This window comes from Oncorhynchus nerka, linkage group LG10 (genome assembly GCF_034236695.1).
Source record: "Oncorhynchus nerka isolate Pitt River linkage group LG10, Oner_Uvic_2.0, whole genome shotgun sequence".
In the NCBI taxonomy this organism is placed as follows: domain Eukaryota; kingdom Metazoa; phylum Chordata; class Actinopteri; order Salmoniformes; family Salmonidae; genus Oncorhynchus; species Oncorhynchus nerka.
The window spans coordinates 72,150,075-72,163,246 of NC_088405.1; the positions used below are offsets into that span (position 1 = coordinate 72,150,075).

Genomic DNA, 13,172 nt, shown 5'->3' on the forward strand with positions numbered 1-13,172 from the left:
AGTGAATGACCTGCAGAGAGCTGGGACCAAAGTAACAAGGCCTACCATCAGTAACACACTACGCCGCCAGGGACTCAAATCCTGCAGTGCCAGTCGTGTCCCCCTGCTTAAGCCAGTACATGTCCAGGCCCGTCTGAAGTTTGCTAGAGAGCATTTGGATGATCCAGAAGAAGATTGGGAGAATGTCATATGGTCAGATGAAACCAAAATATAACTTTTTGGTAAAAACTCAACTCGTCGTGTTTGGAGGACAAAGAATGCTGAGTTGCATCCAAAGAACACCATACCTAGTGTGAAGCATGGGAGTGGAAACATCATGCTTTGGGGCTGTTTTTCTGCAAAGGGACCAGGACGACTGATCCGTGTAAAGGAAAGAAAGAATGGGGCCATGTATCGTGAGATTTTGAGTGAAAACCTCCTTCCATCAGCAAGTGCATTGAACATGAAACGTGGCTGGGTCTTTCAGCATGACAATGATCCAAACACACCGCCCGGGCAACGAAGGAGTGGCTTCGTAAGAAGCATTTCAAGGTCCTGGAGTGGCCTAGCCAGTCTCCAGATCTCACCCTCATAGAAAATCTTTGGAGGGAGTTGAAAGTCTGTGTTGCCCAGCAACAGCCCCAAAACATCACTGCTCTAGAGGAGATCTGCATGGAGGAATGGTCCAAAATACCAGCAACAGTGTGTGAAAACCTTGTGAAGACTTACAGAAAATGTTTGACCTCTGTCATTGCCAACAAAGGGTATATAACAAAGTATTGAGATGAACTTTTGTTATTGACCAAATACTACAAATTTTCTGGATTTTTTTCTTCTAATTTTGTCTGTCATAGTTGAAGTGTACCTATGATGAAAATTACAGGCCTCTCATCTTTTTAAGTGGGAGAATTTGCACAATTGGTGGCTGACTAAATACTTTTTTGCCCCACTGTAGGTTGTAATATGGCATTGGGGGGGGGGGGGGGGGGTTGAGGTTGACTCTCCCAGTGATTTTACCCATGCACCCCTACTGATTGTTACCCATCCTCAAGACGGCCTCTATAGCCGTTCCAACAGAACTAGCTGTCAGGCAGTAAGTAATGTCTATGTTTAGCCACCACAGCATATGTGTTGAATTATGCATTGCATATATTGCATAAGCTCCTCCTGTGGTTATTTTTCTTTATAATGACATGGTGGAATTGTGAGGACAAATGAGCCTGCTGACATGTATGCCTGCATCCATTTTGTTCCTCTCTCTCCCACTCCCTTGTCAACAGCCATCATTAAGGGGTGTAAGGAACACCTGACAAGCTGCTCAGTTCACCCAGCTTCAAAGTGCCTTGTCAAATAAGGAGATGGTGACGGCTTCAAACACAAGCGGACTGGGTTTGCAAAGCCGAACTGCTTTCATCATTAGCATTGTTATACGGTTATTAGTCAGCTGCTCTGACACACACACACACACACACACACACACACACACACACACACACACACACACACACACACCTATCTGCTGAGCTCGTGCTGATAGGTGACAAACTGGGACATGCTTAACACCCCGGCCATCCTACAATCTAAGCTTGATGCCCTCAATCTCTAGGTGTCTGGCTAAACTGTAAACTCTCCTTCCAGACTCACATTAAGCATCTCCAATCAAAAATGAAATCTAGAATCGGCTTCCTATTTCGCAACAAAGCTTCCTTCACTCATGCTGCCAAACATACCTTCGTAAAACTGACCATCCTACCGATCCTTGACTTCGGCGATGTCATCTATAAAATAGCCTCCAACACTCTACTCAGCAAACTGGATGTAGTCTATCACAGTGCCATCCGTTTTGCCACCAAAGCCCCATACACAACTCACCACTGCGACCTATAAGCTGTCGTTGGCTGGCCCTCGCTTCATACTCGTCGCCAAACCCACTGGCTACAGGTTATCTACAAGTCTCTGCTAGGTAAAGCCCCGCCCTATCTCAGCTCGCTGGTTACCATAGCAGCACCCACTCGTAGCACGCGTAGCACGCTCCAGCAGGTATATCTCACTGGTCACCCCCAAAGCCAATTCCTCCTTTGGTCACCTTTCCTTCCAGTTCTCTGCTGCCACTGACTGGAACTAACTGCAAAAAATCACTGAAGCTGGAGATTCCCATCTCCCTCACTAGCTTTAAGAACCAGCTGTCAGAGCAGCTCACAGATCACTGCACCTGTTCATAGCCCATCTGTATACAGCCCATCTATCTACCTCATCCCCATACTGTATTTATTTATTTAGCTCCTTTTGCACCACAGTATCTCTACTTGCACATCCATCTTTTGCACGTCTACCATTCCAGTGTTTACATTTTACATTTTACATTTAAGTCATTTAGCAGACGCTCTTATCCAGAGCGACTTACAAATTGGTGCTTTCACCTTATGACATCCAGTGGAACAGCCACTTTACAATAGTGCATCTAGGTCTTTTAAGGGGGAGGGGAGAAGGATTACTTTATCCTATCCTAGGTATTCCTTAAAGAGGTGGGGTTTCAGGTGTCTCCGGAAGGTGGTGATTGACTCCGCTGTCCTGGCGTCGTGAGGGAGTTTGTTCCACCATTGGGGGGCCAGAGCTTAATTGCCATATTGTAATTACTTCGCCACCATGGCCTATTTATTGCCTTAACTCCCTTATTTGACCCAATTTGCACTCACTGTATATAGACTTTGTTTTCTTTTTTTTCTACTGTATTATTGACTGTATGTTTTGTTCATTCCATGTGTAACTCTGTGTTGTTGTATGTGTCGAACTGCTATGCTTTATATTGGCCAGGTCGCAGTTGCAAATGAGAACTTGTTCTCAACTAGCTTACCTGGTTAAATAAAGATGAAAAAATAAAATTAAAACACACACACACACACACCCCAGGAATTGCACTGCTGTAGCGGGACAGAGGTGGCCACTCGTTAACAATAACTGAGTGAGGTCTGCGTCCTACTTTGCTTCCGACAGTGCTGCTTCCAGCATATTCTGTCAATCACAGAGTAGGTACAAATTCAAATGAAGGTTAATGGTCTTACTTGTGTTTGATGGTTGGATAATGATCAACTGTTATATTTGATGGCTGCATAATGATCAACTGTTATATTTGATGGCTGCATAATGATCAACTGTTATATTTGATGGCTGCATAATGATCAACTGTTATATTTGATGGCTGCATAATGATCAACTGTTATATTTGATGGCTGCATAATGATCAACTGTTATATTTGATGGCTGCATAATAAGTACATAATCTTTGTGTACAGTGTTTAAGAAATCCAGACAGACAATAAGCACAGACTTCCTGTTCGCAAAGCCAAAGCATTCCTGTCACTTGAATGTTTTGACATTGTTGTGACAATCATACCCTACTTTTTTGGGTTAAATTCAAAAGTGAGTTCTCATTAAATGTGACATATACGATAGAGAGCGCAGTCCCATTTCGGTGTCGTGATTCCTTTATCCTCCAGAAGTATCATTACGTGTCAGCCATGACAGTTTGAGAGGAGGGTTGCGTCTCACCCACACACTGAGCCGGCTGACGTTGGCCCGGGTGTACCATGTCACAATTCCCCCCCACATAAGTGTGAAACCGAGCGGATTTCTCTACCTTTCAAATGTGTGCCTATAATCTCTCAGGTAGGGATGGGAATGTGACAAAATTGTATTCATACTGGCGTCATTGCAAACGTACACACACACACAAATCCACATCTGCGTTCATTTCCACCATTTCGAATACGCACATACGCACACTGTGAGCAACTCGCACGCACGCATGCACGCACACACACACAGGGAGAGCAGCAAAGGGGATCTCCACCTCTCTCCCTCCACCTCTCTCCCAGGCCTATTATTAGATCTTCAACCCAGAGACAAAATAAATCACACGTTCAGCTGAAACACAACAGGAGCTGATGCTTGCAGCACAGTGTATAAGAATGTGTCTCACTTTGTGTAATATTAAGACATTGCTCTCCTTTAAAAATACTATCATTAGAGCTGCAGGAATGACACAGTGGAAAACAAATAATCAAACTATGATAACTTTAGAGAGAGGGAACCAGGAAACACTGCAAATATCCACAAATGGAAATTGTTTTTGTGTAATAAATGCATAATATGTGAGTTCTCATTAGATAAATGTAGGCTTATCCATGGGGTCAATTACATTACATATATGTCAATATATACAGTGGGGCAAAAAAGTATTTAGTCAGCCACCAATTGTGCAAGTTCTCCCACTTAAAAAGATGAGAGAGGCCTGTAATTTTCATCATAGGTACACTTCAACTATGACAGACAAAATGAGAAAAAAAATTGTAGGATTTTTTATGAATTTATTTGCAAATTATGGTGGAAAATATAACAAAAGTTTATCTCAATACTTTGTTATATACCCTTTGTTGGCAATGACAGAGGTCAAATGTTTTCTGTAAGTCTTCACAAGGTTTTCACACACTGTTGCTGGTATTTTGGCCCATTCCTCCATGCAGATATCCTCTAGAGCAGTGATGTTTTGGGGCTGTTGCTGGGCAACATGGACTTTCAACTCCCTCCAAAGATTTTCTATGGGGTTGAGATCTGGAGACTGGCTAGGCCACTCCAGGACCTTGAAATGCTTCTTACGAAGCTACTCCTTCGTTGCCCGGGCGGTGTGTTTGGGATCAGTGTCATGCTGAAAGACCCAGCCACGTTCCAACTTCAATGCCCTTTCTGATGGAAGGAGGTTTTCACTCAAAATCTCACGATACATGGCCCCATTCATTCTTTCCTTTACACGGATCAGTCGTCCTGGTCCCTTTGCAGAAAAACAGCCCCAAAGCATGATGTTTCCACCCCCATGCTTCACAGTAGGTATGGTGTTCTTTGGATACAACTCAGCATTCTTTGTCCTCCAAACACGACGAGTTGAGTTTTTACCAAAAAGTTACATTTTGGTTTCATCTGACCATATGACATTCTCCCAATCTTCTTCTGGATCATCCAATTTCTCTCTAGCAAACTTCAGACGGGCCTGGACATGTTAATGCAGGGGGACACGTCTGGCACTGCAGGATTTGAGTCCCTGGCGGCGTAGTGTGTTACTGATGGTAGGCTTTGTTACCTTGGTCCCAGCTCTCTGCAGGTCATTCACTAGGTCCCCCTGTGTGGTTCTGGGATTTTTGCTCATTGTTCTCATTTTGACCCCACGGGGTGAGATCTTGCGTGGAGCCCCAGATCGAGGGAGATTATCAGTGGTCTTGTATGTCTTCCATTTCCTAATAATTGCTCCCACAGTTGATTTCTTTAAACCAAGCTGCTTACCTATTGTAGATTCAGTCTTCCCAGCCTGGTGCAGGTCTACAATTTTGTTTCTGGTGTCCTTTGACAGCTCTTTGGTCTTGGCCATAGTGGAGTTTGGAGTGTGACTGTTTGAGGTTGTGGACAGGTGTCTTTTATACTGGTAACAAGTTCAAACAGGTGCCATTAATACAGGTAACGGGTGGAAGACAGAGGAGCTTCTTAAAGAAGAAGTTACAGGTCTGTGAGAGCCAGAAATCTTGCTTGTTTGTAGGTGACCAAATACTTATTTTCCACCATAATTTGCAAATAAATTCATAAAAAATCCTACAATGTGATTTTCTCGATTTTTTCCCCTCATTTTATCTGTCATAGTTGAAGTGTACCTATGATGAAAATTACAGGCCTCTCATCTTTTTAAGTGGGAGAACTTGCACAATTGGTGGCTGACTAAATACTTTTTTGCCCCACTGTAAACACCAGGCCTACTGTCTGTTCTGGTAGTATAGGCTCTGGCAGCATCCAGAGCTGTGTGCACATTTGAATAAAACAAACAGTCATAGACAATAAGCTCTTTGTGCAAAACAGATCTAGCAGACTGATACAACAACTCATCTCAACGCTTCAGTCTCTTCTCAAACATTCGGAATGGGTGGTATTCGCACAACAAGATTAGGTCTTTGAAATGGGGCAATAGGGAGTGAACATCAAAATAATGTATGATATGGAATAGCTTCAGTAAACTACTGACAGAAACCCAACACAGCACTTCCAATTCAACATTGAGTTCAATAGCTCTATGTAAATTAAACACAGATCAAACATAATACATTGAAAGCTCACATTTACAAGGTCAAGTATTCACTATTTCCAAACACTTGGGTGCCTTTTATAGTGGCAATTAAATGGCTCTATTTTAGACTGGGCTATGTTTGCTTCTTGTTGTGTCGTTTATTGGTGGTGTCAAAATTACAAGCATCAAATTGCAATCATCCTCGACATGCTTGAGAAATTCACAATGGTCTTTTCGGTCTCTTCGGTGGTTTGATGTACTATTTATGGGTGCGAGTGTGAGGTAATATATCTAAAAATGCTCAAACCTGACCACACACTTATAGCTTTGAATTTAATGTACCGTGGAGCCCGCGCCCACGAGCGCAGGTGAGCTAAAGATAGTTGCGAATACACAGAAATTGAGAACAAAAAAAGGCAAATCAGGACATAGTGAACAAAGTGTGTATAGTGTCATCTCCGTACTGTTGTCATGCCTGTACGACTAAACTGTATGAATCGGAAAGTCTGCTATGGTTAATATGAGGAATGCAATAGTTCCTTCCTACGAATGAAATGACGTCGTGCGACGCAAAAAGAGAGGGTGAATTCACATTAACTGTACCTCGAATAACTTGGATGCACGAAAGGAAGGAGAGGAACCGACGTACAGCTGAAATATATTTGAAGTTCGTCTTTCCTCTCTTACATATGTCACAACATAAGCCATCCAATGACGTCGGCAGCAACATGGGAGATGACGATGTCAGGACATTGTAAGTGGCTTCACAGTCCTCCCGGCAAAACTGACCGGAGAGCAATTCTGTAGCAACCAAATTGCATACAGAATGTAAAAGCTGCTTATTTTATTTAGAACAGTGTAGGCTAACGGTAGCTTATATTTTATATTAACTGTGTTTCCGTAAAATCAGTCATAGCAGATTATTGTAAAATAGACTACAGCCAACACAATTATAGTGTACATTCACTTAGGTTGACTCCAAATTCCTGACCTATTCTAGTTGAAACTGGTCATGCAAAAGGCAAACACAAACCGTTCGTTTAATTAAGCTGCATACAAAAACAATTTATAAAATCAAATCGGTACTTACTATTTGCACAGGTGCTGAAGACACATATCGAGGCATTCCCCTTCCACTTCGTCCGCCGAGGTGAGGTCCGATAAAGGGCGCATTGGGACAGGGTCGTTCTCCTGAAGTGGTGGCCTCATCTCTCGGAGGAAGAGCTCCAAGAACCTTCGGAAGGTTTTCTCCTCTGCTGCAGAGCCGGCCATCACTTCTCATTCCTGGACAGACAAGAGACAGCAGTATCCGGGCAAGAAGACTACTTCAAATCGCTGGCTGGACAGCTCCCCACTGGTGCCTGTTGGGAACGCGCGCGCGTAAACAAGGCTTTCGCTCTATCACAGAAGAGGGTGGGTGGATGATGATAACATATAGGAAAGGGGAGGATTTTTTTTTTTTTTTATAAAAGGGAGGAAGCGTCAGGTTTGGGAACGCGCACGTACAAGAGAGTCACCGCGAAAATAAGATCAAAGTGAGGAATTTTTGTATGGAGGTTAATGAGTGTCGAATTTGTTAAACAAACAATTACTAATTTGCTAAGTGAAGCTTATTTGATCGGATAGAAGTGTCGTAATGGTTAGGTTGTTACGAATGCACTAATAAGTGGATGCACGTGGCATTTCGGCAATTTAGGAAAAAAACGAATTTATATCGGACTTGTGCCTTTTGTTCACACTCGTATATACCCTCTCATTGGCTAGAATTGTCCCACCAGATCTCGCCTCCCGCCTGACTTCCATCTGTGAGGACATGCAGTTCCATTGTAAGAGTGGTCACACAACTTTCTTGTCAATATAATAGATACTCGTTGGATTAAATAAACCACATGCTTTAAAGGTGGGCAAATTGCCTTCACTGTGCAGTAACTAACAACAAATATCATTAGCATACAGTGCAGTTGGAAAGTATTCAGTCCCCTTGACCTTTTCCACATTTTGTTATGTTACAGCCTTATTCTAAAATGGATTACATTGTTCTCCCCCTAAATCTACACACAATACCCCATAATGACAAAGAAAAAACAGTTTAGAATATTTTTCAAATTTATTACAAATAAAAAACAGAAATATCACATTTACATAAGTATTCAGACCGTTTACTCAGTACTTTGTTGAAGCACCTTTGGCAGCAATTACAGCTTCGAGTCTTGGCACACCTGTATTTGTGGAGTTTTCCCCATTCTTCTCTGCAGGTCCTCTTAAGCTCTGTCAGGTTGGATAAGAAACGTCACTGCACAAATATTTTCAGGTCTCTCCAGAGATGTTCGATCGGGTTCAAGTCTGGGCAGGACACTCAGACTTGTCCCGAAGCCACTCCTGCGTTGTCTTGGCTGTGTGCCTAGGGTCATTGTCCTGTTGAAAAGGTGAACCTTCACTCCTGTCTAAGGTCTTAAGCAGGTTTACGTCAAGGATCTCTACTTTGCTCCGTTCATCTTTCCCTCGATCCTGACTAGTCTCCCAGTCCCTGCTGCTGAAAAACATACCCACAGCATGATACTGCCACCACCATTCTTCACCATAGGGATGGTGCCAGGTTTCCTCCAGAAGTGATGCTTGGCATTCAAGCCAAAGAGTTCAATCTTGGTTTCATCAGACTAGAGAATCTTGTTACTCATTGTCTGAGAGTCCTTTACGTGCAAGAGGGCTGTCATGTGCCTTTTACTTTGGGCTCCTTAGTGGCACAGCGGTCTAAGGCACTGCATATCAGTGCTAGAGGCGTCACTACAGACCCTGGTTTGATCCGGGGCTGTATCACAACCGGCCGTGATTGGGAGTTGTTTGGTGGTCCTTTGACACAGACACAGGAACCTTGGTATGAAACTCTTTAATAATAAAATGCAATTGCAGACAGAGATTCACATACAGAGTACCTCAGTAGTCTATAGTAAAGATATGTGTCGCGAAACAGGAGACCATACTCTTTATACAACCTACTGTCAATCATATCTTAACATTGTTGCATTGGATTAGATACAAAGTATCGACGATGAGAAAAACATGTCTAGACTGTGGTATCTCACTCTACTATCTCAGCCTTGAGCCTGCGTGACTATCAGCCTGAGAACTAAAGCAGTATATCTCCATTTACCCAGTACTTTTCCATTGCAAGCCTACAAAGGTTATCACATATATACAGTAATCATGGCATTGGTGTAGCCCTACACCCGACCCCCAGGGTAACCCCCAACATTCCCCCCTTTGAGACTGCCTAGTCTCATATAACCATGTACAGAAATCGACATTAGACATCTGAAACTTTTAACCATTCACAACCATCACATTATCTGGGTCAGTTGTGCAAGCAAGGGTGTCATAGTTGGGGTCAACACCAGTGGCATCATAGTATTCATCATAGGAGGCAGGTAAAGCCAATACCATTAAACCAGGCACGGTCTTTTTCACTGCCAATACCACAAAAAAATCAAAACACAGCAAAAGCCTATCAACACAGGAACTACAAATGATAAGACACCGATTAAAGTCTGGCCCATAACATTTCCAAATTTCCCAGCGAACCACAAAATTGACACCGCAGTCCCTTTTGGGGACACTTTTCTATCAAAGTCTCGAATAAACTTTACCCACTTGTTGACAGGGCCGGCTTCACCCACACAAACAAGTAGTGTGGATAGAGCCAACACAGTCAACCACCAACGACCACATGTTGTCGTCCTCCCTCTCTTATACCCCCCTAAGGGTTTATTTATTTACAACATAACCTTGCTGCTCATGTAAAACATTTGGTTCTTCAGGGCTTTGGTCTTGCCGTTCATCTTTTTCAAGTCTTTGGTCTCGACTCACATCTGTTTCTGCCTCTTGTTTCAGTGTCTGGCTCCATCATCTCCTGTGGGCTGAACACCTTTTGGCTGTGGGACAGGTAGTGCCAGCCAGACCTTTCCTGAACTTTGACCACCGTTGGTGTTGCCATGGTTACCTTGAATGGCCCCATCCATCTTGGCTGGTTCCATTTTCTCTTGTGGACCCGGATTTGGACCCAGTCTCCAACCTCCACAGGCAGGTAGTCGGGGTCCTCACCTGGTACCTCCTCCTGAGCTTTCCTAGAGTGAGAGTGGAGAGATCTGACAATAGTAGTTAAATCTTTCATGTACTCCAAGTGTTCTACTTCAGTTAGAGTGAGGTCTATTTGTCTGTCAGTCATGGGTCTGTGTGCCGGAACATGTGTCTTCCTGTCAACATTTCATGGGGTGTATACCCCAGGCCTTTATTAACACTACTGAGCATTTTCATTAACACCAGTGGTAAACAATCAACCCAAGATTTCTTGGTGGAGTGGCATACCTTAGCTAACCCTTGTTTAATGGATTGGTTAGCTCTCTCGGTAACCCCATTACTCTAGGGGTGGTAGATGGACTCCCATCATTATGGCTACCTGCTTCCCTGCATCACCAGTGAAGTGGGTACCATTGTCTGCAGATAAAACCTCAGGAACACCAAATCTAGGTCTTATCTCCCTCACTAGTAGCTTTGCTAATGTCTTAGCATCACAGTGTGTGGTGGGAAATGCCTCCACCCACCTGGATGAACCTGTCAATAAGGACTAAACAGTACCTTTTCCTTTCTTTTTGCAAGATCTATAAAATCCATGGCAAGATGGACCGAGTCCTCTTGGCGTAGGGAAATTACCTGGTTTCAGAGGTGTTCCTTTGGCAATGTTAATTTGCATGCACGTAGCACATCGAAACAGAAACTGTTTCACGTGCTGAGTCAAATTGGGATGAAACCAATCCAAAGAAATTGCCTCTCGTATCCCCCCTTGACAAATGTGCCATAACAGGTTAGAGCCAGCAGCATACCACTGTTGGCTTGCTTCTGAAGCTAAGCAGGGTTGGTCCTGGTCAGTCCCTGGATGGGAGACCAGTAGCTGCTGGAAGTGGTGTTAGAGGGCCAGTAGGAGGCACTCTTTCCTCTGATCTAAAAAATATCCCAATGCCCCAGGGCAGTGACACTTCCCTGTGTAGGGTGCTGTCTTTTGGATGGGATGTTAAAATGGGTGTCCTGACTCTCTGAGGGCATTAAAGATCCCATGGCACTTATCATAAGAGTAGGGGTGTTAACCCTGGTGTCCTGGCTAAATTCCCAATCTGGCCCTGAAACCATCACGGTCACCTAATAATCCCCAGTTTACAATTGGCTCATTTCTCCCCTGTAATTATTTCCCAGGTCGTTGCTGTAAATGAGAACGTGTTCTGAGTCAACTTACCTGGTAAAATAACAGTTTTTTTAATAGTTTTTTTAAAATACCATGGGCCACTTGCCAGACAGAATATGTCTCTGAATTTTAGAAACGGGGTCAAGTTTACAACCCTACTGTTGAGATACCAAATGAGAACCAACATCCAAAGCCTGTTTAGATGCCAAATCAGTGTATTTCCAAACAGTAGCAGAGAAGAACATGGAGTGGCCATGACACTTTGAGGCAGCCAATTTAGCAGCATCATCTGCCATGGCGTTACCCATACTCACAAAATGAGCAGCAACCTTCACAATAACCAAAGCAGAGAGCAGCATCATAGCCTCCAAGAGATCTAAACCATAGTTATATTACGAATAGGACTTCCACAAGCATTGTGAGAACCTCTACTCCTCCTGACACCACACCAGGTGAGACAAACCCCTACTCCTCCAAATACCACACCAGGAGAGACAGAACCCCTATTGCATAAGCAAAATCAGAGAAAATTGTAACCCTTTTCCCTTCTCCCATTTTACAGGCAGTGGTTAGTGCCAAAAGTTCAGCCTGTTGAGCTGAGAAAGTATCTGGTAATGGTTGTTGTATGTGAGTGGTTCTATCAATTGTCTCAATACCAAACCCTGCATGTTTCATCCCTGTAGTTTGATCTATATATGCAAAACTGTCATTGACAGTCAGGGCAGTGTCAGAGGTCAGGCTGGTGCACCTAAGCAAGAACAGTGGGCTCCAGTGTCAATTAAGAATGGGATAGTTCTTCCATGTACCCGAAGTTTGATTATTGGGTCCTTTTCCCCTCCCCCATCTTCAAATATGTACTGGGGACACTGGAGGAAAGGGTCTGGGCCTCTTCACTGCTGATCGTCAGGAAAATAAGAACTGTTGGTGTTCTGATTTCCTCTTCCCCCTCTCTGTGGTTAATTTCCTCAGCGTCCTCCTTGGTGGCCAGGACCAGGCTTGTAACCTCCTTGTGCCTGCTGTGGAGGTCCTCCATAGGTTTGGGGTTGCTGCTATCCACATTGTTGTTGGTATCCTCCCGTTTCCTCCTCTGAAATTTTGTCTCCCTCCAGGTGTTGTAGCCTATCCTTGATAGTGAGGATTTTGTAGACATTGGTTCCTCGTGTGTCCAAATTGTCCACACCCCCAGCATTGTATAGGTGGCATTTTGGGTGATGGTGGGCCCCATGGTTGTGGGTTCCCATAGGTCTGAGGGGGAAATTGTACAGAAGGCACTATGGGCTGTGGCTGAGGCGCATGTCCACTTGGGGGCGCTGTAGGAGCAGGAGTGTTCATCACCATGTCAGGCTCACCTGTTTAGTTTGTCATATTGCCTCCTGTTTTCCTCAGAATCGTCATCATGTAGTTCCCTCAGTTGTTCTCGGGGGTTCGCAGACTTTTCGCCTTAAGTCTTTCCATTGTTCTTTAAAAACACAGTATTCTTTTACTTGTTCCAAACTTTGTTCTTCCATCATGTCTGGCAGTTCTCACTGGTTTGTATTGGATCTTTTTCTTACTGCCTGTTTCCCAGTCTTTCTCCGGATCCCAGGGTCCACTACTGCCCTTATATGAACTGCTGGCCATATGCAGAATCTTCCTGTCTTTGTCTGGGTTTCCTAGAGGGGTTGAAGAGGACCCGGGGGACCTTAATTACAGAAATTGTTTCTCTATCACGTTCTATTCTTTTTTTTCTCCGTTTGTACTCTCACCCTCTTCTCCTTCATATTCTTTCATTAGTTCCCCTTAATAATTACTGTTGTACCAGTAGCTATCACTTCCACACCTCATTCTTTATCTTCATAAGGTGGGGGAGCTATAGGG

General features: G+C 43.8%; 1 protein-coding gene across 1 annotated transcript in view; it reads right to left on the minus strand.

The window, feature by feature from the left end:
* LOC115135963 (protein phosphatase 1E) overlaps nt 1–7,467 on the minus strand; it is a 95,413-nt gene extending 87,946 nt beyond the window's left edge. The window contains exon 1 of the mRNA XM_029671227.2: nt 7,173–7,467. Coding sequence (XP_029527087.2) covers nt 7,173–7,354 — 182 coding nt within the window. The 5' untranslated portion in view covers nt 7,355–7,467. The remainder of the gene's footprint in view (nt 1–7,172) is intronic.
* Between the last annotated feature and the right edge of the window lie 5,705 nt (nt 7,468–13,172).